The sequence below is a fragment of the Anarhichas minor genome, unplaced genomic scaffold, assembly GCF_050575085.1.
Source record: "Anarhichas minor isolate MPS153535 unplaced genomic scaffold, ASM5057508v1 ptg000017l, whole genome shotgun sequence".
NCBI lineage: Eukaryota > Metazoa > Chordata > Actinopteri > Perciformes > Anarhichadidae > Anarhichas > Anarhichas minor.
Genome location: NW_027466463.1, coordinates 17,254,172 through 17,280,676, shown reverse-complemented (window position 1 = coordinate 17,280,676; position 26,505 = coordinate 17,254,172). Strand labels below are relative to the sequence as shown.

At 42.8% G+C, this 26,505-nt stretch overlaps 1 protein-coding gene across 1 annotated transcript in view; it reads right to left on the bottom strand.

Moving 5' to 3' along the window:
- Nucleotides 1–16,255: 16,255 nt before the first annotated feature.
- The window catches only part of LOC142951387 (glutamate receptor ionotropic, NMDA 2C-like), a 33,986-nt gene continuing 23,736 nt past the window's right edge, over nucleotides 16,256–26,505 (bottom strand). Inside the window, exons 10-16 of the mRNA XM_076092896.1 lie at nucleotides 25,924–26,077; nucleotides 25,334–25,459; nucleotides 23,969–24,198; nucleotides 21,168–21,328; nucleotides 20,408–20,595; nucleotides 19,007–19,239; nucleotides 16,256–17,800 (exon numbers count right to left, since the gene is read on the bottom strand). Of these exons, the coding sequence (XP_075949011.1) occupies nucleotides 16,256–17,800; nucleotides 19,007–19,239; nucleotides 20,408–20,595; nucleotides 21,168–21,328; nucleotides 23,969–24,198; nucleotides 25,334–25,459; nucleotides 25,924–26,077 (2,637 nt within the window). The remainder of the gene's footprint in view (nucleotides 17,801–19,006; nucleotides 19,240–20,407; nucleotides 20,596–21,167; nucleotides 21,329–23,968; nucleotides 24,199–25,333; nucleotides 25,460–25,923; nucleotides 26,078–26,505) is intronic.

Sequence of the window (26,505 nt, the reverse complement as noted above, 5' to 3'; positions counted from 1 at the left end):
TGTCTCACTCTGTAAAGAAAAGTTTAATTCAATAAAAAGGCCAAGGTCGACTCTCCCCACTCTGCACAGCACTGGCCTGTCATATCCTCTCATATACTGCACACAGAGCAACACTCTTGAACACACACGCACATGAACTGGTTCATCCTAACCTCTCTCATTCTCGACACGCTCCACAGACAACATAACTGCATGATGACTACGTAGCAATGGTTGCAAGGTTAAATCCTCCTTCTACTGACTGGCACTGTGAGGACTAACACGTCTCCTCTCTTGCTCCCCTTCTTTACTGTCGATCAGCATGGTAACATGCTCAGAATGTCAATGTTAACGTGCCGATGTTTACCACGTTCACCATCTTTTCACTCTCAACGCGTCAAGTAATGCAGCTTGGTAAGTGCACCTCAGCATCTGACACCAACGCTCATTTAGCGTGTATGCAAGCGCACCCACCTGGCACTACAGACAGAGCAACTTACGCAGTATAAAGTGCGGGAAAGTGCACACAGGGTGAGTGGGTCAAAGAAACACAGGAGTTTCTTCCAGGAGACTGCTGTTAACTAAGTTGACATTTGTCAGATCAGTCATTAGTCTTGTGAGTCGTCAGTCAATTTAGCATCAACTACTTGGTGTCAACGATGTTTTCCTAAACTATACTAAGTGGAACTATACTTAGTGGTTTTGTTCAACAATTCATGTCAACAATTAATAAACTTCTGTCACAAACTCTTGTGGAGAAATAGTTTGCAGCTGCTGCCACTCATTATTATTATTAGCCAGAAACAACACAGACACACAACTTTCACAAAGAAAAGTGTGACTGTGTTAACAATCAGGGTGGAAGATCAACGCTTACAGCCAAATGCCAGTAGTCCTTGGCTGACACTGGCACTACATCTGTTACCACTACAAGTGCAATTCCCAGTTCAATAACAGCTCAGAATTACAATAAAGTTACTTTCACATTTTCACCCTATTTAATCATAAGTAAGGACCGAGTTTGCTTAGAAACAGGCTTCGTCTTTGGATATTTAAATGCTGATCATGGTGTAAAATAAAGCAGGTTTCTCATACTGTCATTTGCAGGCTTTCTGAAAAAATCAGGACATTTCATATCATGCCAATATCATCTTAATGTAAATATCTTGGTTTAAGGATAATCTAGATGCTCCATTTATCAAAAATTCATTAGCTTTTCACAGTCGGTCAGTTTCTAAATTGTTCATGGGACCATTGTGTTTGTGTTCACATAAGGTTGATTCAGCCCGTCAGCTCTTCCTCCTCTTCATTAACCTCTTGCTTTTCGGTCTCCCTCGCAGCGAAGCGAGAAAAAGATGACGAACAGAATAGGGAGAGAGAGAGATGGACGAGTGATGTTCCCATTACTGCTCTGTTCATTTCAGCCCTGAAGGGGCAAACGAGAGAGAGGGAGCTGTAATAGACCTCTATACAATTTTGGACAGATGAGAGGAGTCTGAGCACTATTAGAATGGGTCTGCCTCAAGGAGAGGAACGTTAGAAAGCAAGAGGAACATTACAGTTCACACACACTTCATGTTCAGTGCTTGTATTCAAGTAGGCATTTGAATTCATAGTTTTCTTATGTTATCTGTTGGCATCAGTGTGATCTAAATCTCCAGCAGGTGAAAAAATGAATTGCCTTTTTCTCACATCTTCGATTTGGCACTCAAGAGACAAGACACGAGTGGAAGACAGATGAAAGGCTACTTGAAGGATGGCGATTCAAGAGATGCTGTCAAACCATCTGATTGTCTTGACATGTGGCTTGTCAGGGGCCACATGCACCTCAGTGTTAGCCGAGTGTGGATCGCTTTTCATGGGGGGAAAAAAGAACGTTATGATTGTCAGCGGAGGAGACGAGGCTTCTAAAGCGGGATGTGTCAGGGGTTAAACCGCTTCAAACGGTTTATTATTTTTAGAGGGAATTATGCAGGTATGTTTATCTCCGTTTATAGTAGGAAGATCTGTGAAATGATTGACTTTCATGGCCTTGTCAAAGCATATTTTAAAAACCATGTAGATATAAAGGTGTTTTAAAAAGAGACCAAAGGATAATCTTCAGAAATCTTTAAAAATGTGTGATTTGATCATAAATTGAAGTTAGAAAACGTGTCATCTTATGACAGACTTGTGCTCGTCAAAAAAAGGATAAACTGTGATATGTACGCATATTAATTAAAAAGTAATTTGACTTACTCTTGTCACTATTGATTATCTTTTATAATTAGTTTGCCTTTTAAGCTTTTTCTAAAGCTATTGCAAATGACTCACAGTGTAAATGTAAATGAATGAAGTCTGAATGATATTGTGCTTGCAACACTTTCATAAACTGGGTCACAGTTCTGATCAGTATAAGAATACTTTTCTCAACAAGTTAATCGCTGGGTCTGAACGGGCCAAAAACAAACAGATGCCCTCACCTGTCAGACCGAAGGCTATGTTTTTTATAATTTTTTTATTCAAACACGAAGTTATATCCTTGCTTTGGAAAGGCTTTGGAAAGGCTTTCTTGGCGGCGCACCAGCACATAACTTCCGCTTGATAAGCTATAAATTTGCAATGGCCAACCCTAAATCATTGAAGATTTCAAGAGGCTCCTCTTTTGCAAGTTCTTGCTTCATTCCATCCATTACTGACCGCTAGCTCGCCGGGTTAATGCAAGGCATTGGCTATGCTGTCTGTCTTTCTTCCCAGGGGCATTGCGCATACTTGTAAAACATGACACGCATTGACGCCAACGATTTTCAAGACTCGATTTCAAGAGAATTTTCTTATTACGTTACAATTTTCTGATCGCCCGTGTTCCTGCCATATTGGACGTCTTTCAAGCGTCTCCAGATCTCAACAATGACAGACAGGAGTGATGGCAGAAGCTTCAAACACAGAGTAAAAGAAAACCTTTTTGTCCAACATTAGAAACGAAAATGGAACAGAGATACATCAGCTGAACGGAATTATATGAGAACACGCGCATACGTACATTTCGGGTTTAGCATACTTTTAAGAGCATCAACTTAAATTCCTTCCCCCTCTTAACCTAAACCTCACCCCAATTACTAACCTTAACCTTACAACTAAGACAGAAACCACTTTACATCATGCTGAATGCAGCTGCAGTAAAAATGAATTGGGGACACCAATTTTGTCCCCAATTAGACATGCTGTCCCCAGTCAACTGGTCAAAATTACTCCAGAAAACACACACACACACACACACACACACACACACACACACACACACACACACACACACACACACAGAAGAACAAAAACGTCCAGGTGTATCATGGGTAACATCCCATGGGCAGGTTTTAGTTTGACTTCCATTTTCCAGCTATTGCATAGTCCCATTCTTTGTTCCCGAGGTTGCAGGGCACGAGAGATGAGGAAGGTTGTAGAGCGTGAAGCCATTTAAGTGGGTCTGGGAGTCACACTGACAGTCTACAAACCTCCGAGATATTCATTTATACCGCCCGTACTCCGCATCTGCGCTCACAGAAACACACTCTTTCCCAGCTGTGTGTACGGAGGAATGCTTTACCAGATTTATAATTCATAATTATAGTCTGTGATTGACTGGTCGCTACTACGACGTTGTCCGGTCTGGGAGTTCTCCTTGTTTTTGTCTTACAACGTTAACCTTCTCACAGTGCGTTTTCAGTTCATGACAGTTAATTGTAAAATGAATCTGGCTGATTGGGTCTCTTCTCAGGACTTTATGGGCGTGTATAGATTGTAACTGATTGACATCTTCCTGAGTCTGCTGTTAGCTTTGTTGCACTTCTTAGAGCGGGAAAAATTACACTTTTATCATTCCTATTGGGAGATGAAGATTTTTCTAATTGACCAAAATAACAAAAAAAAACACTTAACACATCCAACATTAGCATTCGTGTCAAATAAATCACACATTTTTAGCTCTGTTTTTGGTCTCCACCAACTAATGAAATTAGCCTAAAACTTATAGAATTCTTAGAATTAGTAAAGAAGATCAGCAATCTTACCAGATGTTTTTACTTGGCAGTTTTTGATACTCAATACATGCTACGGATACATTTCCGTCTGTACAAAAAGTACTGATGTGTGAAAACCCAGCCAGAGTTCTGGATTGAACAGTTTTTGGTCAATTTCTTGCAAAGAAATAAAGAAAGTTATGTGAGATAAACAGGAAGAAGCCCTCTGAAACAGACCCAGACATGCTGGCAGTGCATAATGTGATTACGGTGAATTAAAGAGTATTAAATGCTGCGCTGCAATTACTCCCTTACTGTCTGAGTGTTTGTAATAGATGAATACATCAGGCTTTATTTAAAGGCAGCGAGGCGAATGGCTCTCTCATCAGACACAAAATGAATACATGAATAAATAAGTAAACAAACTAGAACAGCCTGGCTTTGTGATGATGAGAAGTGCCTGCTTGCTGGATATTAGTCGATAGCGGCGGTTTCCATCTTCGACTCGATGTTGTTTAACAGGAGAACAGTTCTGTCCTCTTTAGCTGCTCTCCTGCTTCTGTCCTTCACTGTCTCCTCTCTTGCTTTTTTATATTCTCCTTCTTTTCTCTCGCTGCCCTGTTTGACCCATTTGATGGCCTCTTCTGTCTGCTCTTTCTTTTTGCTCCTCCTCCTTTTTCTCTCTCTCCTGTCATGTTGTCGCTGCTCTGTGCCTCTTATCGCCGTGTTGTTGCATCAGGTTAGCGGTCGATGGCGTGAGGTGACAGCAGACAGGTGAAGATGAATGGAGTCCCGGCTCGGCTCTGCGGGGCCGAGGCGGTGCTCCGTGCACGGATCAATGGCCGCGTTAATTCAGGCACAAACAGATTCAAAAGCACACAAAGAAAGTAATGAAGCGTGGCTGATTGGACAGTGCAGACAGAGTCCCTGTACACAAGCACACCACACATTAGAGATGTAAGGCTGGCAAGTGTGCAGCGGCTCTCCTGTGGGACGAGTGCATGTTCACCTGTCAGCGCTTCAGGGAGAAATGACCAAGTGTACATCTGCCTTTTCTTTCCGCTCCTGTCCTCTCCCTTTTTCTTATTTCCTTTATCATATCTAATCCTTTCTTTTGCTTCCTTTTCTTTCTAGTCATCCCTTCTTCTCTTTTTTTGCTTCGCTGTCTATCTCTTTGCTTTCTTGTCCCCCTTCTTTTTCCTGCTTTACCTTTATCTTATCCTTTCCTCTTTTTTCTCCTTCTCTATCATTCGCTTTTTTGTATCTCCTTTAGGCCTACTTGTTTCTCCTTTCTCTTCTGGTTCTTTTCTCTTTTCCTCCTTTCCCTTCCTTCATTTTGCACTCCTCTTTTCTCCTTCCCCCTTTTGTTTCTCCTTTCCTACATCCTTTCCCTTTCTCCCCACCTCTCTTCTTACTGTTTCCAGCTCCCCTCTCCTCTCCTCTCCTCACTCTCATTACATCCAACCCAGTGAGTCTGGTTTGATCTGTGGCTGATGGTGATCTCTCTCCCGGAGCGCTGACAGGTACGATGGGCTTGACATCCTCGGATCGGCGCCCGATGACTCAGGGAGAGTGATCAGAAAGTGCGCTGTTTTCTCCTGTAAATGAACGGGCTCGGATATGAGGAGAGTGGAAACGAAACAAGCAAGCGAGTGCAGGTGGAGACATGCGAGCCAAAGGAAAAGCGAGAAGGATTAAAGCCTAACCAGTAGAGACAAAGACACTAAATCACTTCAGAGGTCTCTTTCTGTGACTCATGTAATCAAAGTTTACAAGATTTTTCACATCAGTATCTGTTATTTTTGTTTCAGTACAAACAGAATAAAGCACCTTTGAAACTGTCCACAGGCTAAATATGAAAACATTTTTTTTTCTTCCACAGTAAGACTGACAATAGCACTCCATGAAAATATGCAGCTCCCACATTCATATCTATGGGACCACTAAATGTGTAAGAACACACAGGTAGATTACTTTGTCATGTGAATTGGATATTTCTACTGTTTGATTTTCAATCGTCAAGCAGAAAGGTGAAGCAAAAATCCTTCCTCAAAGTGTTATAAACCACTGTGCAGTAATGAATTAAAATTTCTCCCACCGGAGGCAACACACTCCGGCCAACGAATGCCCTTGGATTTTTTGTTTTTCGTGCTGTTTTTGGTCTCAACAGCGCATTTCTCCCCAGGAATTTAGGTCAGTTTGGTCATTTAATTGTCATTATAGTTCATTATTTTGTTTACTTTTTGCAGATGTCTTTGCAATCATGAAAAAGTGATTTGACTCAAGGCCCAGTGGAACATAAAGTAACAGCTCACCTAGTCTCTCATTTGCCAGCATTGCATGCAGATTGCAAATACTGGTGTTTTAAACAAGTCATTGTCACTCGCAAATGCAAACACATTTGCAAGTCCTACGGGGTCTTGCAGTGGTCACATGCATGTTTGTTTTTGATTTGTGAAACAAAGAGAGTAAATGATGTCATGTTGCAAATTACATTAACCGCTTATGAGCCACGATCAAATTACTGATTACACTTAAAACAATGAAAAAAAGATAATATAGTACAGCTAAACTATGAGTTTGGTTGTATTTCTGTAAAACACTTGTCAGGACAGAGGTTTAGCTGTCTGTAGCTATGGATTTTAACATGTCAACGGCTTTTTTCATATTTCCCCTGCGTGGGTGGAAGTCGTCTCAGGTTGACCTGATTTAGTGAGCAGGTGGACGAGAGGGAAGAGAGAGATCTTCGATGAGTCCGTATCACACGCCTGAAACTCACTCTGATGAAATTGGTCTGGTCTCTGGGATACTATCTTCCCTGCCTTACACACAGACACACACACACCCACACACACCCCCACACACACACACACACACACACACACACACACGGGTAGAAAACTTTATCAGTGTTGTCAGAGGTTGTTTTTGCTGACTCAGATAAGACCCATCTTATCGTCTTCCTTAAAGCGCAAACTTGTCCACATTCATCTGCCCGGCTCTGATCTAACTCTCTCACACACACACACACACACACACACACTTACACACACACACACACACACACACACACACACACACACACACTGTCGTGTAAGTGTATGACCTTCTACTTATCACCTCTCATGTAGTGATAGCTCTTACCTCTATCAGTAGAGGTAATAGAAAGCGACATGTTTGAGAAAGTGGAAATCAGTCCTAAAATGAAAACTAGCTTAATGCTAAATACATTCTTTTTGAGTTACATGTAAAGTCGCTTTATTACAGACACTGTACGAAACAACAAAAGTTATTTTCCTTTTTCCAACGAAAATCCATTAATTCTGTCCTCTAGACCCAAACTAATTGTTGACAAATCTGACATTTCCTGAGACTTTGTTGCGACCTCCCACTCACATCAGGAAGAAGAGTTCTTTTGTTTGTTCTCAACACATTAGAGAAGCTGCCGGGGTAGAGGTGGAAGGTCACAAATACAGTTTCTGCAGCAGTGGATATGTCCTTCTCCTCTGAATCGCTCCGGAGTTCGACCCCTGTGTGATCTGTACAGTGATACACAAGGCAGGAAATTCTGAACGACTGGTTGTGTCATATTTAAAGATTTTGATAGAATAAGAAGCTGTCCTGAGGAAGCATGTCAAACGCATTGTTTAACAGAAAATCAATGTCAAAGCCAGAGGCAAGAGGTGGTTTCTCAAATGTCTGGGTTTGACATGAGGCCTGTGTGGCAGCCTGGTGAGACACACGAGTCTGTATCCTGAGCGCTGTGTTCAGTTTCACCTACAAAACAATAGCACCAATTTCCCCTGCCATTTATCAACTGATGCCTAAAAACAATGTCTACCAAGAATAAGGATGAGTCTGTGTGTGTGTGTGTGTGCGTGTGCATGTGTGTGTGTGCTCACAGACGATGACTGTGGTTCTGATGAAGGTCGCTGTGTCTCTGTACCCACTGGGTCGGAATCATCTTTCCTAATAGTAGCTTGCTCCTCGCTGATTTCCTCAGGGGTACAAACTGAAAATGGACTTTGCCCAACTCAGGATACATCATATGTTTTTGTTGTTTCTTTTACTTGTTCTTTACTCTTGCCAGTCTAACAATTCTTTACACCAAACTCATATGTTTTCGTCATCATCATTTGTCCGCAAACCCACAATGTTATTAACAGGGTCAATGTTGTAATACAATACGCGTAAGCGGAGTGCCCATCCTCCGATTCCGTCTTGGGGAACCGTTAGCTCTGTCAGCACTGTTACTGGTGTTTGCATGGTCTGGCATACTGTATGTAAATAGAAATAAGTGAACGTTGACTTTTGGTTTCGCACAAGACATGAACAGTGGTCTCCTTGGTGAACATGCTGTGTTTGTCTGACCCATTCATCCACCTGACCTTCTCACTATATGGACTTTCGCGGAGTAGAAACATATTTGTTAAACGGAAAAAATAATTGACAATGCAGTTTCTTTGAATGAAGATGTAATATTTTGGGCGACCATGCTTTAGTACAGTTACATGCAAACAAGATTTCACCGGTTGAAATATGGAGACATCTAGACTTTATGGATTTTAATAATCTTAAGTAAACACCATTATTCAGTTCAGTTCACAGTCGTGGTATTAATGAACTAAGAATGAGCAACAAGACAGGAAAAGATACAACATAAGCCAGAGAAAGACTATTTCAAGCAAAAAGACGTCTCCAACTGAGAATCCACCACACACTGATGTGTTAAAAAAGGATCAACAACTTTGATAACCGCAAGTCTCCATTAATAACATCCTAACCAATATATTTCTCCCTTCTCTTCTCATTTGGCGGCCCTCCTCGAGGATAGCAGAAGGCTGAACCTCATTTTAGCAGAGCTCAAAGACTCAGAGAGGGTTAAAGTTCCGGCTGATAATAAGGTTGCTCTTGGCTACTGGGTCAGGAGGGTGGGACTGGTTAATTAGACGGCTATGGTTTTGGCTTCTGTAGCCTTCAGTGTGTTCCTGTACGTGTCTTGTTGGCAGATCGGAAGATGTCTGTTCTCACTCTGTGATGATGTGGCGTATGTGTGTGCGTGTGTCTGCGTGGCCTGGTTCCTTGGCTGTGCCGTCGGCGGCTCATCGTGGGGTTTTTGTTAATTTGCTGAAGTAATCTTTGCCAAAACCCCCCAGGAGGTGTCACCTTGGAAGGACAAGAGGAGAAGCGACGTTGAGTGCTTTATAGTGTCGTTCACAGGACGTCAGCAGTGCGACACCCGCTAATGACAGCTGCGGCTTTCATCCGATGACCTACAGTTTTCCTTTCACACAGAAATCAAGATCCGCCAAAGAGCTCATTTTTATTTATTTCTTCAGGTGGCGGCGAGCACAGAGGACTTGTTGTTGCTCTGTGTTTCTTGTTGCGGCTGCCTCCTCCGACCGTTGACATATAGGCTGTGTACGCACAACCCAGACCTGGCTGTGCCACACCGAAATGACTCCCTAAAAAACTCATTGAGAGACTGGTGCGCCTTCAGGATTGGAGCCGCTGGTCTAATGGAAACCAGTGACAGTTTGTAAGGGATGAAAAATCAGGCTGATCCATATGAAGCTGAGGAAAAGGCCACATGAGGTGCAGGATGTAGAACCACATCATCCCTCAATCCTGCCTCCTAGAAATAACGTTTTGTAGCACTAATTTGTTTTCACAATTACGTTTGTTGTGAGAAACGTCAGTGAGTGAAGGGAGTGCTACATTTTGTCACCCACTCCAAATCTCAATTATTCGAACCTTTTATCTTGTTTGTTTGATTGAAACTAAATAGTATAAAAACCATAATTCACTATCGTATGGGGGAATATGTTCCAGGCTATTAGAGTTGGGTTTCGACTAAATGTAATAAACATGGCATGCCTTGGGCTCCCAAACGTCTCATAAACATCAGTTATTTTAAGTGTGTTTACGTTCAAGTGAGAGTGCTGTTTGTGTCCACTTTCCAACTGGGAGTCAACTTAGTTGTTTCCTTTTTCAGCACAGCCACAATCTGACAACTGAACTGAGCGCTGAGCAGCCAGAGAGCCAGATGTCTCCCTCAGGTTTAGGTAGAGACCAAAAACAGAGCTAAAAAAGAGTGAATATTGGACTTATTATTAGACAGAAACACAACAACAAATGAGGTGAAATGTTCTCCATAGCTGCTGAATGTACTAAGCTACTGTTTGCTTGCAAGTTTGCTGTAACAAAGGTGATGATGAGTTAATGTAAGTGATACGTGCAGAGTCAACATTTTTAATTTTTCAATTACCACTGTTTTGTTATTATGTTGATACAAAATGCTTTCCAGTAACATATAAATGTAACCTTTAGGAGACAGGATTGCATTCTTCAGTCATCTGAATTTTTGGATAAAGTTTGCAGAACAATTAAATACCAGCCTTGTTTATTTAAAAATAAATAATGATGTAAAAGAGAGGAACAGAAAATGTATTTCTGTAATTTCCCCTCAACAAATAAGTCCTTGATTTGTTAATTAAGATACAATCTGTCTCATTAAGTCACTGTTTAAAATTCCCTGACAACCGAAGAAACACCCAGAAGTGATGATTTACATCAAAGCATTTAGTATCATTTTCCCAGCTGTTTTTGGAAAGTGGAAAGGAAAAATGTTAAGAACAAGGAGAAGAACTTCTCCATCGCGAACATGCTCTGGACTCCATCTGTAGTGTTCTGCTTGTTTCATTCCCTCCTTCCTCGAAACAGATTTGAATCGCAGGCTTGGTCTGGATCTGGGCTTCCTGAATGGCCGAGCTCATTCCCTCCACAGAGATGGGAGTGATTGTTGGAAGTGAGCCTGAAGATTGCTGAAGTAATTAACGTTCCTGCTGGCTGGCAGATCCAATCGTCTCGTTTCGGATAGGCGAGGAATTTCTGCACACACACACACACACACACACACACACACACACACACGCGCACACACAGAAACACGCACGGCAGATTCCCAAATGCAAAGTTAAATTGCGTACTGTAGCACAATAAAAAGTGTCCTCGTATGCACAGACAGCTGTCACACTGTGAGTGCTGTAATGCTTTGATGATTTAGTAAATGTGATGGTGGAAGGCACAACAAGCAGAGCGGCAGTCATTTACGTCAGGTTTCTGCATGTATGTCAGTGAAATAGTAATGATGTTTGTTTGGTTTGTGTATCTCCATTTAATAAGGCTATCATTGTAAATAAATTGCACATTTTCAGGCAGGAAATGAAGACGTGCTGGAGCTCATGGGTGTTTATTCCCTAATACTTCCCTGGTTTTGCTCATCAAACTGGATTTTTTTTTATAATCGTTTTTGTTCATCCTTCTCTGCTCACTTCCTACCAGGTCTCCTATCAGCTGACCTAATATCTTTCCTTTATTCTGCCCTTTTCCCCTTCACTCTCCTATCTCTCCCTCTCCTCTCCTCTTCCCCTCCACCTCCCCTTATTCTCTCTATCTCCCCTCAAAGCCACCTCATCTCCTTCCCTCCTCCTCTCTTGTAACTCATTCTATCTCTCCCCCTCTGACAATACTTAGACATCTCCTACACCATCTCTAGTTTCCTCCTCCTTCACCCTCATTGTCCCAAATATTTCTCTGCCTCCCTTGATTTCTTCCCACATTTCCGTCTTCTTCTTATCTCCTCTTCTCCCTCTCTCCTTCCTCCCTCTCACCGATGAGGGGAAGGGCGGGCGAGCCTTTTGTCTCAAGGTGACTCAGAGCATCTGGAGCTGTTGCCGCGATATGTGAAGCAATTTATTCGCAGGCGGGAGGTGTGAGGAGCCCGGACCTCAGCCCTCTGGTGTCTCTGGTTGTGGCCGACAAACCTGCCAAGGTTGCTCTTTGTTGCTTAGATACATTTAAACACCATCTGTGTGCTTAAAATCATTCGGACCACCAGGTTTAGTTTCACTTTTTGACATTGATCTTATTTAAAAGGAGCAAATGCACGCGTCAGATAAAAGAGTGGGATGTCCCTGGTGGCAAATTATGAAGTGACGTGTGTCTGTGTGTGCCCGTAAGTGAATAAATTAATAATATTTTTGCTTCGAGGGTGGTCCTTATAGACTCCTGTGTCCCCCTGACATGAATATTAAATGCTGGTTGGGCACCTATACTTGTTCTTGATCTCTGCCTTTGCTTCCCTCCTCCTTCATCTTTGAGATGCCGTATTTCAACTAAGTGTGTTTGTTTTAGGTATGTATGTTTGGAGAAAAATATTTCAATGTGTTCATGTTTTTGTGTGTAAATAAACATAGAGTCCTGCTGCTAATGTATCTGTGTGTGTGTGTGTGTGTGTGTGTGTGTGTGTGTGTGTGTGTGTGTGTGTGTGTGTGTGTGTGTTTGTGTGTGTGTGTGTGTGTGTGTGTGTGTGTGTCAGCAGCCTGTCCCAGGTGCTCCATTGATGTTTTCATATTCTCGACTCACATCTTTCATCTTTTGGCAAGACAGGCCCTTCATCAATTCTGATGAAGCAACCACTACGCGACACACACACACACACACACACACACACACACTGTGATCTGTCCAGGCATGCAGGCATTTCATGACTGCAGTGTATCCCAATCACTGTGTTTGATATTAAAGCACTCAAGAAAAACACTGAAATAATACATAGTCTATGGTACGTGATGAGCAATACGAGGTTTTCTTCGTACATATTAACAAGCCAATAAAATACAAGCAACTCTGTGAGGCAGCGCTAATGAACAACGGGGTTATGAGCAAAATGCTAAGGTCAGTATGCTAACATGCTCACGATAATAACATGCTGATGTTTAGCAAATATATGTTATTTAGCACCAAACACAAAGTAGGGAATGTCAGTAGTTTTCCAAGTATTTAGTCACAAACCAATATAGTACAAATGTATATTTTGGCTCAATTCATGGATCACAACTCATAAGGAGGACATGCTTATCTGCACCAAATTTTAGAGTAATTTATCAAATGGCGGTTGAGACATTTCACTCAAAACCATAAAAATATCAGCCTCATGGTAGCAGCAGAGGAAAAGTCAGGGGATCTAAGTATCATAATATCATAAATGTCATTAACAAATTTAATGGCAATGCATTGAACAGGTGTTGGAACAAAGCGATGGCTGCTGCCAGTATGGCTAAAAAATATGACATAACAATTCTAACTAAACACTAAATATAAGAAATGTGCATGGATTTAAAACTGGCAGTTGCACAGACATTAAACAGTTAAATATGACACTTGGACATCGAGCCCCAGCTGGCCTCGTATTGGGGAGTGTTTACTCTCTAATCGCTGTTGAAATGAATGACTTCCTCTTCTCCCTTGGAGCAGCATGGAGATGCTCTACTTTATCAGTATTGATATTGAACATGCAAAATGCCTCCAACCTCCACAGTCAACATTTGATAATGATTCAGACTACAGCCTGTGTAAATATTTAGTACACACAGGGTACCAAGGAAATACTTAAAATGTACCATTAAAGACGTACAAATGTTATGTGGAACTAAAGGACTCTGTGAGTGCTTTTTAAATTATCCAGCTGTTGTGTTAGTTTTGACATGCCTGCACAAACCTAGAATAAAAAGTTATTTCTTCAGGTTGTTTTTGCCTGCATGAACCCGTTAACGCTGACTCAGTCTAGTTCCATACAATATCGTGCTGTTTGTGAAGCATCTATTGTTCTATTGCGCATGTGAGTCAGTTCAGAACTGTGGTACTGGAATCTGATTTTGGCCACATTTACAAAATGTTAGCAGTCAAACAAAGAAAACTGATCTGTACAATAAATCCGAGCACCAAGGCTTGCAGTGTGAATGTAGTTTGATGTAGAAAATGCTGAATCCATAAAGAGGACCCATTTAACTTAATAAAAAAGCTCTTTGGACTGAGACAGCTCCTTCTTACTATACTTTTCTTCTTCTTCCATCTCAGATATTTGTACAAAAAAAGATCAAAAATTCCACCTGTACTTGCGTAAATCCAGGCTTTGCGTTGGGCCAACAACCATGTCTTAATTACGGAGGCGTGCTGAGCCCCTTTCTGCTCTTCAGGGATGAAAAGAAGTCCAATTACCTTGAACTCAAAAAATATGGGATCAGTAGCAGAGCGGAGGATTAAATCAATGTTATGGTCCAATCTGAGGCAATGCTCCAGTAACAAAGCAGAGAGTAATGGAAAAATGAAAGCGCTCAATGTTCGGACTCTCCATCATTACTCATCTGGCCTCCTGAATGGAGTCTTATCTCGTCATGACGAGAGCGTAGAGAGAGTAATTGCCTTGGCAACAGGTGACCTTGATATAGAGTACCTTATCTTCACCTAAACTTGCTTTAGGCGAGCGCTGACACGAGTTTTAAGACGTGCCATGACTGCTTCGCCGTCAGGTTCACCAAACCCGACAGAAAACTTGTTGAAGGATCAGAAGTTTGACAGTAGATGTGTAAAGTGAATCTTTGCTTTGAAGAGTTAGACGACACGATCGATACCACTCTTACATTTGTGCTGTAAATATGAAGCTACGGCCAGTAGCTGGTTAGCTTAGCATAGCATAAAGCCTGGAAAAAAGGTCAAACAGCTATCCTGGCAATCTAAAAATGCAACAAAACGCACCAAACAGCACCTCGAAGGTAACACGTTATTTATTTTTTGAATAATCCGTGGAATAACAGGAAGACCGGAAAATAGCCCCGCACATAACCGCCCTAAAAAAACCCCACAATTTGTAATTTGTTACCTTTGGAAAGGGCCAAGAGTTCCGCCCCCATTCCAATCTTTATGCTAAGCTAACCGGCTAACCAGCTGGCTGTAGCTTCCCAATTACCACACAGACATGACAGTGGTACCAATTTTCTAGTAAGTAAATTCATGTAATTCAGTTTCTCTCACCAAAGTATAGGCATAGACCAAAAGAGAAAGGCTCTACAAAGAAGAGGCACACATGCACGTTCATCCAAAAGGCTCTTTAATTGCTCTAAGTGATTAAATACAGGGTGAGGGAGCCAGGTAATATAGATACTAGAATATCTTTCAATTACCTCATTTAAATTTAATCATTTAACATTTAAAGGGGGGAAAAAGGGATGATGAGGGAATATAAAAGAGTGGAAATGAGAAAGTGATGAAAATCTTAATATAGGCCAACTGATAGAGTTAATACAGTAATAACAAATATTTAAGTAAATCGGCAACAGCTTTTCAAAAACAAATATGTGCTAGAAGTGTGATTAGAAAATGCGAAGAGTGACTATAAATTTCTATCATATGTAGAATACATGAATATGACACTAACCATCCTTAAATAACACATTTTCTTTACATCGATATAGTATTAAGATGCAGAATTGATTTATTGTGAGGCCCTGTGTGATGTTGTGCTGTACTGCAGCCTCATACTGAGACCCAGTGAGGAAGAAAAATCCATGTTTAAGACACCAAGTGCTGGTCAGTGCTGTCCCAATACTTTAATCATTTTGCAGATTGTGTTCATATGGACTGCTTTCACAAAGTCTCCGCTTCCTCTGACTAATCACTACATGACGACTTGAAGGGTTTAGCAGCTCCAAAACATTGTAAATATTTAAAGACGTAACCTGAAATGTATTAATGTCTCAAAATGATTATTTAATTCTAGAAAACTGCTGCACTTCTATGTCTGGAGTCAAAATGTTTTAATATTGAACGTCTTATTTTGGAAGTAAACTCTTCAAATGTGCGTCTTCACAAATCTTGCTACAGTGGCTGCTTGTATTTGGTGTCAGAGACAATCTCTTATTCCTCCGCTATTCCTTCCCAGCTGTAAACAGTTAATCTACTCGACGACTCCCAAGACTGAATCCCAACCATCCACAGTAAAATATACACAACACACACAGCATTAAAACTCTGGTTATACTTTAACCATGCGCCAACACCGTGGACTGTTGTAAATCTTAGTGCACATTAAAGCACAGAAAACACACAAGCGTCGTAGGAAAGCAGCAAGTGAGTAAAACCTGCTGACCATAGCTTCCCACACCGTTCTCGAGGATAAATTGGTAACAGTGCAGTCTTCATATCATACTCTAGAATACATCAAAAAAGTCCTAAACATATGTAAAATTTGCAGTCCCAAACTTCTATTCTTTACCATACAACGGCACATAGAAAATCAACACTTAATTCAAGTTATAACATCTCTCCCTCTTACATGGATCTAATCCCTCCCCTCTCCACAGTAGTCATGTTTAAGAGTCTTCACCTATGTTACTTCACAGTATCCATCTTATGAGGTCCTTTTGGACTCCCATCAGACATCAGACCTCAGACTCCAGACTGGACACCCGTCGCCAGGGACGGAGTACGCAGGGGCTCCCTGCAGGCTGGCCCCCTGTTCCCTGACTTGCCAGGGCCTCTGATCCAGTCTGGGAACCCTGATAGACCCCATAGGCCCCATACACACTGTCCTGGTAGAGCAGAGCCCGCTGGCTTCCACATCTCCCGCCACCACAAGCCAGCAGCTGGCACACTGGGCTGGTGTTGAGGTGGCTGCTGGAGGCATGGCTGTGGTGCTGCAGGTCTAGGGGGCCGTGGTAGAGGGGTAGTCCAGGGTACGAGTTCAGGTAGTGGGTATACTGTCTGCTGAGCAAGCTGGTGGCTCTCCGTACCATCCCCCGCCCTAACCCAGTCCCATGTCGCACTGCTTCTCCGTACGTGGGTAAGTGGGTGGAATGGGAGTAGCGCAGCTTTGGGCCCTTGCGCCCATTGGGCCTCCTCTGGTCCTCCCTTATGTGGAGGTAGGCCTGGTTCCTAGCGAGGCACAGGTTGTTTCGAAGTTGGGCAGGGTTGTAGGCCTTTGCAGGTGTGGTTGGTGTAAGAATGCATGGGAACAGATCTGGCAGGGTGGTAAGGGATTGGCTGGACAGGGATGACTGGGATTCGTCCTGCTGCCGCATCTGCTCGCTGCCCCAAGTTGCTTTGAGGAAAGAGGGGCGACGGTGCCTGCGTCTTCCTCTCAGCATCAGATCCTCTGGGGGCCAGGAGCTGTAGTTGTCTACCCGAGGACACTTCCTCTCCCCTGAGTAGATGCAGTTCACACTGGGGGCAGAGATGTGGTTCTCTTGGAGGTGGTTGGCTTTGAGCTCACTCAGATAGACGGGACTTTTGTCATTCTTTTCCTGGTCCCTGTGTTTTCTCCTCTCTAAATCCCCATCCTCACACTGGAAACTCTTGGACCTCCTTTTCCGTTGGGAGAAGCCTGCTTGGAGATGCTGGTTTTGAGGCGAAGAGACCGGATGAGAGGCGTAGATGTCAGGTAGTTGGAGATCTGTGTAGGGAATGTAGGGCGAGTGAGGATGGGTGTCTATGTACAGTCTCCCTGTCGTCTGGTAGTGGTGCGGGTGCTGATGAGGAAGCGGCTCACCCATGGCCAGGTGAGGGCTGCTGAGGCTGGACACAGGAAGTGGCCGGTCATACAGACATGGTGTAGAGCGAGTCGGGAGCGTGTAGCGCAGTGGCGTGGGCCTGGTCAGACCCCTCTGCTGTTTCAGAGAGGAAACAGCGGTCAGAGGAGGGGTTAGGGAGCAGTGATTCTCCGTGATATAAGCAAATCCTCCTGGCACGGCCTCCGTTGCGACTTGTGGAATTCGAACAGGCAAGCTGCCGCCGTGACGACTCAAATGCTGTATGGTCTTGGTGGCGTTGTCCAGGGAGGTCTCAACATTGGCGGTGGAGACCAGGTCCTTAGCAGTGCGAAGCATCTTCAGCATGTTTGCTTGAGCGTAGTTGGAGGTCAGGTCTGGTTTGGCGAAACCAGATGAACGCACAGGTTCCTCCACACCATTGTAACAACTGTAAATACCCTGAGAGATGAAACAGAATGACCAAGAATTAGGAAGATAACGAAAGAATGAGGAGAAGAAGAAGAAGTGGGAAAGAGAAAAGTAGAGTATAAATCATCTAATCATGGGTAATTAAATCAATAGTTTGCCACGAACTGTTTAACCTTGAATCAACCAAGCGGACCTCAAGGGAAAATTTCACAGAAAACATTTCAAACAATTTCAAACAATTTAACTAATAAAAACCCCACTGGCAGTTAAAATAAAAAACTGATTTCATTAATATCTTATTTTATCACTGAGGCAAGACTTAGTCACAAATCCATTATGCATTCTCCCGGGACTCAAAGAAAAACAGTTTAAGCTGAGAGGATTGCCCCAATAAACGGACACGACACACACACACACACACACATACCTTAAGTCCCCTGCAGAACAAACCGTCTCTCACTGCATGGACAAACACAGAGCCAAATCCCATGACTGCTCTCTGCTTACAGTTGGTTGGGAGATGCTGAAAGAGCCAAATTTAATTTGGCCCTTGGGGCCGCCCCATACGGATTAATGATCAGATAGTCATTTAGCAGCTAATCTGATAAAACCCCGATCCAGGCACAATAGTGTAATTACACGGCAGAGGAGCAGAGGAGGCTGGTGTCCGTAGACATTTCCCTGACTGCAACTTCAGCCAGAGCTTTCTGCCTCAGCAACCATGTTCCCAAACAAAGGCATCAACACACCGGGTACTGATTTATGCTAATTGAAAATGAACATCAAGCATTCAAAGTTAAATGCTGAGTAAACACCAGAATTAGTGCTGCTTTTCTTTCCTTTTATCTCTCCCCTCCCCTCTCATTCTAAATAACAATGCAGTGCCATTTTAGCTAATATTTTAACAAGGCCCTCTAATGATACCATGTAATTACATGCAGATACGCATCCATTTGAGCTTATTTATCATCGCATAAAAGCCACTTCATGTAAAACAGCATATTGCACAGAAAAACCAGCAACCAACCAACCAACCAACCACTTAAGAGTCAAAATAATCAACCAGACAATCATTCAATCACTCAAGGGGCCCTGTTACTCAACTACTCCAATTACAACCAGCCAATCAGCCACTTAAATAAATAATCAGTGTGAAAATGACTGAAGCGATTTCTCAACCCGACTTCCATAAACCAAAAAAACCAATCAGTCAAATGACAAATTTGCAAATCTCACCCTGCTGATGGCCAACAGGCAGTCAAGTTTGTGAGACTTGCGGAGGGAGTGTCGTAGTTTCCAGTAAAGCAGGTGTTCCCAGGCAAAGACCAGCAGGCTGAGGCCCATGGCCACTAGCAGCATATAGAAGACGCCCGCCATGTTGTCGATGTCCAGCTTGCTGCTCATCACTTCGTTCTTCTCGTTCTGGCAGATGCCCGACAACCACACCGTCTCCAAGCGCTGGGTGTCTCCTGGAGGGACGGAGGTTTATGGGAGGAGAGGGGGAAGAAAGAGAGAGAGTATGAGATGACTTGACAGAGTGGAGTAGAGAAAGACAAATGGTAGCTTACAATAACCTGAATCATCTCTGCATATATGCTCTATTGTCTTGGATGTACAGTGCAGAAGTCTTTAGGCAATTACACATTTTTTATCTTTTTGCTCTGCACTCCACTTTATTGGATTTGAAATAAAACGGTGATTATGAGGTCAACATGCTGACTATGATCTGAAATTATTGTGATATTTGGTGCCAAAGTCTTTGCATTGGCTGAAGTCTATGACCCACAGACATCAGCAGACATGTGGCATCTTTGTGGGTGTTGCTACAACCATCAGCGCTTATTGCATATTTCAATCCTTTTGTGCTGTGTTAATGTCATATTGCAATTGACTTCCAGATTAAGACTTGTATCTAATGTCAAAATCCAAGTCAAAATTATGAATGAATGAAAAATCGAAGCAAAATTGATGCATTTAAAAGCTAATTTAATGGATATAGTGTTGTATTGTCCAATAACAGGAACACCACATGATGGTAAAGACCATAGCCGTCTTTTTAAAAAATAATTTCAACATTAGAACAAAGCACCGATTGAAAGAGAATAATGTACAGTGCTTGAACTCTTCATTAGCTATTATTGCCAGATAAGCTCCTCCAGGCCTCTGAACAGCTGGCCACCTATTGAGCTGCATTCTCCCAAGTGGCCTCCAGGGAGTACGGGACATTTTATCTCTGACTTAGCGTATGTTGACCATAAACACACTATTTTTTATTTTATCATTGAAAGCTCAGCGTTAGTGGGTGGGGTGCTCTTAAGCTCACAGAGGAGGGAAGATATTAATTCCACACAGTGGCTTTCATGGCGAGTGTGTTTGTCTGTATACAGGTAGGACGGATATGTGTGTGTGCAATGGAAATAATCATATCCCTAACACTCCCTGCTGTTCTGCAGGATATTAACACTTCCCTGTAAGCCCACTTCCCTGCTGACACAGCACACACTGAACTGGACCGACGCCAGTTCCATGGTTGACATACAGAGCGCCAGTCAGACAGGATTAAACACAAGCAGATAAAACACGGGTGTGTGTGTTCAGGCGTGGGTTGTGTATTATATCCTGTTAGGTTTGGATCACCGTCTCCAAGGAACTGCAGCAGCGCCAGGTCAATAAGCCGTTTCCAGCGGGAGTCCTTCTGCAGAGCGATGCCGTATCCTGTGGTGGCAAACACTTTCCCACTGCCGATGGTCACCAGCTTGCAGCCCTCGTCCTTTCCGGCCATGTAGTTTAAAACGGCAGCGTCGTAGATGAAGGCGTCCAGCTTTCTGCAAGTAAATGGATTGTTTTCGTCTGAGAGAATGTCTAGCTCTTACAAAGTTCTTACACACATGTCAGAATTGAACAGAATTGACACGTGTGAATCACCAAAGTCCTTAAAGACCATCTGGCGGACATTGCAAGAGCCACGCTGCTAGCATGGCTAATATTACAGTGTTCACACTGATAGATGAACTAATTGTTCTAATTTTCATTCCACACTGGCACAAATACATCAATCAAGCAATATAAAGTACAGTGTACACAATTTGTACACTGTACAAAATGTGCAAATAGCTTCAAGTGTTCTGAGCTTGTTCTTAGTGAAGATTTGACAGCACTTCTCTATACAAAGTAAGCTGCACCAGATATGATTCTTTTCATCTAAAAATACACCCATCAAATTGGCCTAAATCACAAATAGTCGCTACATCACAAAGAGCATCAAACCTCTGCTGTATCACCCAAAATGACGATCGTTATTACTGTAGCATCTCGTGTCTTCACTGGCAGGAGGATCAGGTAAATATAACCTCTTATCTAATTGTGTAACAAAGTTAAAATGTTGGTGAAACTGTACCCGGTTTTGAGGCTGTCTAGAGCTCCTTCCACCCCCTTCTGGTTGTATTTCATCATGTGCATGTGCATGTCGGGGTAGTTGCTGCGGATATTCCTCTCTGTGCTCCCGTTTGGGACGGTCCCAAAGCGAAAAGGAGGATAATGCTCATGTGGTTTCTGGAACTGTAAGGAGACACAAGATGAGAGGAAAGGAAAGGGGGGAGAAGATATGAGAGATGAGGAGAGGGAGACAAGAGAATAGAAGGGGGTAAGAGAAGAAGAAGTTTGGTAAGGAGAATAGGGGAGAGAGAGAAGGGAGAAAGGAAAAAATGGAAGGAGAGGAGAGAGACTGAAGGGAGCGAGGACAGAATAGGGGAGGATGGTAGGGAGGATGAGATGACAGAAAGAAGAAGGCACGAAAAGAAAGGGATGAAATGGTTGGTTATGGGATAAGAAGGGAAATAGTGACAAAGATGCCGGGAGGAGAAGAAAAGCAACAAAAGAGAAAAGAGGGAGCAGAGATTTTAGAAAGGGAAAAGAGTAGAAGGAAGTAAAGATATGAGTGGGGAATGAGAGTAGAGTAAGGAGTAGGGGGGCAGGAAGAAAGAATAGGAGGGAGGTAAGTGAAGAGAGAACAAAGAGCAAAGGGAAGGAAAAGAGAGGACGGTGAGAAGAATGGAAAGAAGAGAGAGAATGAGAAAAGAGGAGAGAAAACAGAAGGAAAGAATTAAGAGGAGAGGAAAGGAAAGAGGAGAGAAAGGGAAAGAGGTGAGTATAAAAGAGTTAAGGAAAGAAAAAAAGAGAAGAGAAAAGATGGGAGGAAAGGGAAGTAAACAAGAGGAAAATAAAATGGGAGAGTAGAGTAAAAAGGTGAGAGAGAAGGAGAGGAAAGGAAAGAAGTGAGATGAGAGGAGGAAAGGAAAGACGAGTTGAGAGGAGATGAGAGGAGAAAGTAAAAGGTACAGAAAGGAGAAAAGCAAACAGAAGAGCAAAAAGGGAACCAGGGTGAATAAATGTGGTGGAGAGGAGTAAAGAGGACGAGGGACTACTCAGTTAAATGAAATCCATCTTAGTCATTCCATTTTTTTTTTTCCAAGAGTGATTTAATCAGCAGCCGAACTCAATGCCGTTTGAATGGACAGGACACCATTCAGCTCACCTCCATTTGAGTAACTCTGACTTCAGTCGGCACACATCTGTTTAATTTATTTCGCTGCCCGCAGATGATCCTAATCCAGTTCAATTTGTACCCGATCGAAGTTCACATTTTGCGAGCTGACGTATTAACGCAGGACGAAGCAGAAATACGCCGGTTAGAGCTCAATGAGACTGTAAACAGGAAAGATCCATTCATCTTGCTTACAGCATTGACCTTTTGAGCCGAGCGCAAATGAATGGGCCAATCGCAATGTGAGCGTGTGAGTGTGTGTTAATGTAATCACTCTTCAGCTGCAACTGCATTGGATTCAGTTGAGATGCTACGCCTCCTCTTTTTTTTTAGAATCAGCTGTTCGATTAAAAGCAAGCGTCACCGAGGGAAGATTAGAATTAGGTTCTCATTTTTTCAAGTCTAATTTAAAAGAATCCTTTCAAAAGCAACTTGTGATGGAGAACTAAAGATGCAGTACTCGTTGTGCACTAAACTTTAAGTATAGTTCCCTACTCAAAGTGTTCCCATTTGCCTGGTGATGGACAAGTTTAGATATGCTGCTGCCTTGTTGTCACTCTTTCCCTATTTGGGTTTGTTTGGGTCAACCGGTCTGATTATCCTTGGGTCTATTTAGATCAGGTTACGCTTTAGATCAGGACTTAAGTAGTCAAGATACAAAGTATTGAGAGACGGATCGACACATTGATTGTCATCTTTTTATGTAATTTATTGACAATATAGAATCACGCATGCCTTATCCTTTAAACCGGCGAGATATGTACCCAGCCAGCCTACGACATAAACCCGCCTAATCCTTTGTCGTGCCGGATCTCAGAATGAAGGGGCAGCTGAGGTTGTATTATGCAGGGTAATTTATATTAGTCCCTTATGCTGTGGGACATAATGCATCTGCATAAAGTTAATATAGTCAGCTAATACAACCATAGATCACTGAGGTGGCACTTGCTGATCCCTGCCGGGGAGTTGTTTTCGCTATCTGTGAAGGATATGCTTTCTTGTAAAGCTCCTCTGAGGCCCCGTTTCCAGCTTTAGTGTGTGTGTGTGTGTGTGTGTGTGTGTGTATGTGTGTGTGTGTGTGTGTGTGTGTGTGTGTGTGTGTGTGTGTGCACGCGCCACAAATTTAAGTGGTAGAAAAAGTCTGTAGGTGTTGTTTTTCCTCTGTGGCTTGACTGTTTTTAAATCGCTTGACATTTGGCGATCTTTTTTTAACAGTGTGAGCTAGAAGAGAGATGGAGACGGCACAGGGGGAATATTGATAGACTGACCGAAATACTGACAAGTCTACACTGGGACAAGTGGAGACTCAGACACCATCTGTATTAACAGAAGGCAGTAATTGATTAGTCATTCATGCCACTGGACTCCCCACTGATAGGAAAAGGACAGAGACGTTCACAACAAAGTCGTTTTACTCGACTTCATCTTGAAAGCTTTCGGTGAGTCTTTTGTGTCTCTTCCATTCATGTTTTATTAGTCGATGCAGAGTGATGAGCAGAGAAAAGAAGAGATGATGTAGCTGGATTCAAACACAAAGACGTGGTTCACGCCATATCTCACAGCTCCACAAAGACAGCCTGCTTTCTGAATGTCTGCGTGGACTTTCAATAACTGCATAACATAATCATCCTAGTGTTGTTTATTCAGTCTCTTACCTTCTTGTCAGAGAGCCCGGACACTGTGTCGATATATTGCTCCTGGATCATGAAGGCGGCCAAGTTGGCAGTGTAAGAGGCCAGGAAGATGACAGCAAAGAAGGCCCAGACCAGGACCATGATCTTACTGGTTGTTCCTTTAGGGTTTTCAATGGGGACCGAGTTGTTGAAGACAATGCCCCACAACAGCCACACTGACTTCCCGATGGTGAACGTTGGACCACCAGGAGCTGAGGAAACAGAGGGAGGAGGTTGTCAGACACACTGTTTCTGGGTAACATGGTGTTGTATTCATTATGGAGGCATTTTTAGCCCACAGCGAGAAAAGAAGGGGCTCTGGAGAGGTGTTTCTTTAAAGAACTTGTTTCGAGAATCCTGTCCAAAAAGATAGTGCTCAAGGTCTTAATTCATAATCACTGTCAAGGTGAAAAGAAACCTGTGTTGACTGTCTGTATGAAACCAGACGCAAACTAAGTCAAAATAAGATGTTTTGTTGAACCATTGAACCACCCCGACCTCGTTCCTCTGTGGCTTTTGTGGCTCTGTAACAGCATCACACTACTTCCATCCTACAGCTACGAGTGGTCTTTTTCAGTCGAATGTAAATATATGTTATTAGTTCTTCAAAAGTAGTAAATTGTAGCAGAAATAAATCTAAAAAACTATCTTCTTATGTTTTTGGCTAGACACCTCTAGAGGTGAGTGAGAAAATGTGTTTTATTTATTTCATATACATTTATTTTTATTTGGTGAAACAAACCTTTTAAGTTTACAACTTTTTCCATTGATGTATTGACCGTCAGAACATTTTTAATTTTAAGTCATTTATTTTTTTCACCATGTTCTCTCATCATGCAAAAAAACACGTCTCCAGTTCATCATGCAAGTATTCCAGCCTTGCTGCAAACTTTCAAACAACGGAAAACAATTTCACAGCCTCAGCCAGCTTCCATTGCTATCTGCCACCGTTGGTCATGTGCAGCGACGGAGGGTGCCACCGCCATCAATCACATTTCGATTAGCGCAGCGGTGAATGCTAATTAAAACAGGAAAATGACCTTTCGGACCCGGGGACGAGGCATGCTCTGTCAGCGCTGCATTGTAGGATTGATTAGCCTCGCCCCAAAATCCTGTTGAGGAACTCTTGACGCTGCAGGACGTGCAGCGTGCAGACCAGGACGCTGGTTTTTTGCTTTGTAAAATGCAAATAAAAGAAGATATAATATACATGGAAAACTGTGGGATAAATATGGACTTTACTCATTTGTTTACCTCTGTTGTAATCATTCACTCCTTTATCATCCACTGTACTCAGGAGAAATACATTCTAACAGTAAAAGTTAATCAAAGAGGTTTAAAACTCACTTTTGGCGCTGACCAGACTGCGGTTGTAGCCGACTGGACTGAGGTATTCGAACACAAAAACTGTCACTGCCACCACGGTCAGACACATCACAAACATCATCACCCAAACTGCTGGGCTGTAGGGCTCTGGAGGAGGAGGAGGAGGAGGAGGAGGAGGGAAGGAACAAACATAAAGGATTAAAGTAAGTCTCTTTTGTATTTCCCTCTTCTAAACCTTAGCCTGTGATGGGGGTCACCATATGTGGCAGGGGGATAGCAAGATGAGAAAATGAGAAAACAGAAATACACTGTTCAGGATTTTGTGCTGAATTTTGTTGTTGATGGTTTGGAAAAGGGATTTAGGTGTGTGTGCGGTACGTAAGGGGATTTAGTTGTAGGCTCCAGTTATCAGCAGGATAAAAGCTTAATGGGAAGTTTCCTGAAGCGTCTGCAGAGACAGAACTCGTTTAAGTAGGCCATCCTGGGAGAAAGAAGATGGCAGCAACATTGGCGGACAAGTACTGTACATCAAACTCCAGGATAACGTATCTTATGACCGGTTTGAACTGACAAATGGATGCAGGAGAAGCGTTTTTCGTTTTTCTTCCTACCAAGAAAGGCAGATGGGGAAACTGTCCCGTTGCTGCGGGCCACCATGACGCTGATGCCCGTCTCAACAAACGGCACGGAAAAGTCAATGATTTCCGAACGCTCCTCGTTGATAGTGAGAGAGCCAATGGCCATGTCAGCTCGTCTGTACACAACCTGAGAGAAGAAGGACAGAGACACATAATAAAGTACAGTGAGTCCTCGGTAGTGGTCAGCGGTGTAGAAACATGCTTTCCTGGATTTATGAACTATTTTGGTTACTGTGTAATTCTGTAAAAGAGGACCGAATGAGTATACTTTATCACAGCTTCCCAGTGTCCCAAACGACAGGCTGCCAAATTCTGAATTTCATGAGCGATCCTTTTCGAACACGGAAGCCACAATGCAGCAACCGCTTTGTGCTCTACAGTCAGGCATATGGCTCTCATGACAGAGATATGAAAAATATTTGTCCCAACAGCCGAGCAACCGGAGAGTGAGAGCCTGCCGATCTCAGGAGTGCTCACGCCCAAGCTTGCTTTTCTGAAAAGCAGAGAATTTTGCAGAGAGAAATATGTTTTTGTAAATGTAGCACACACACACAC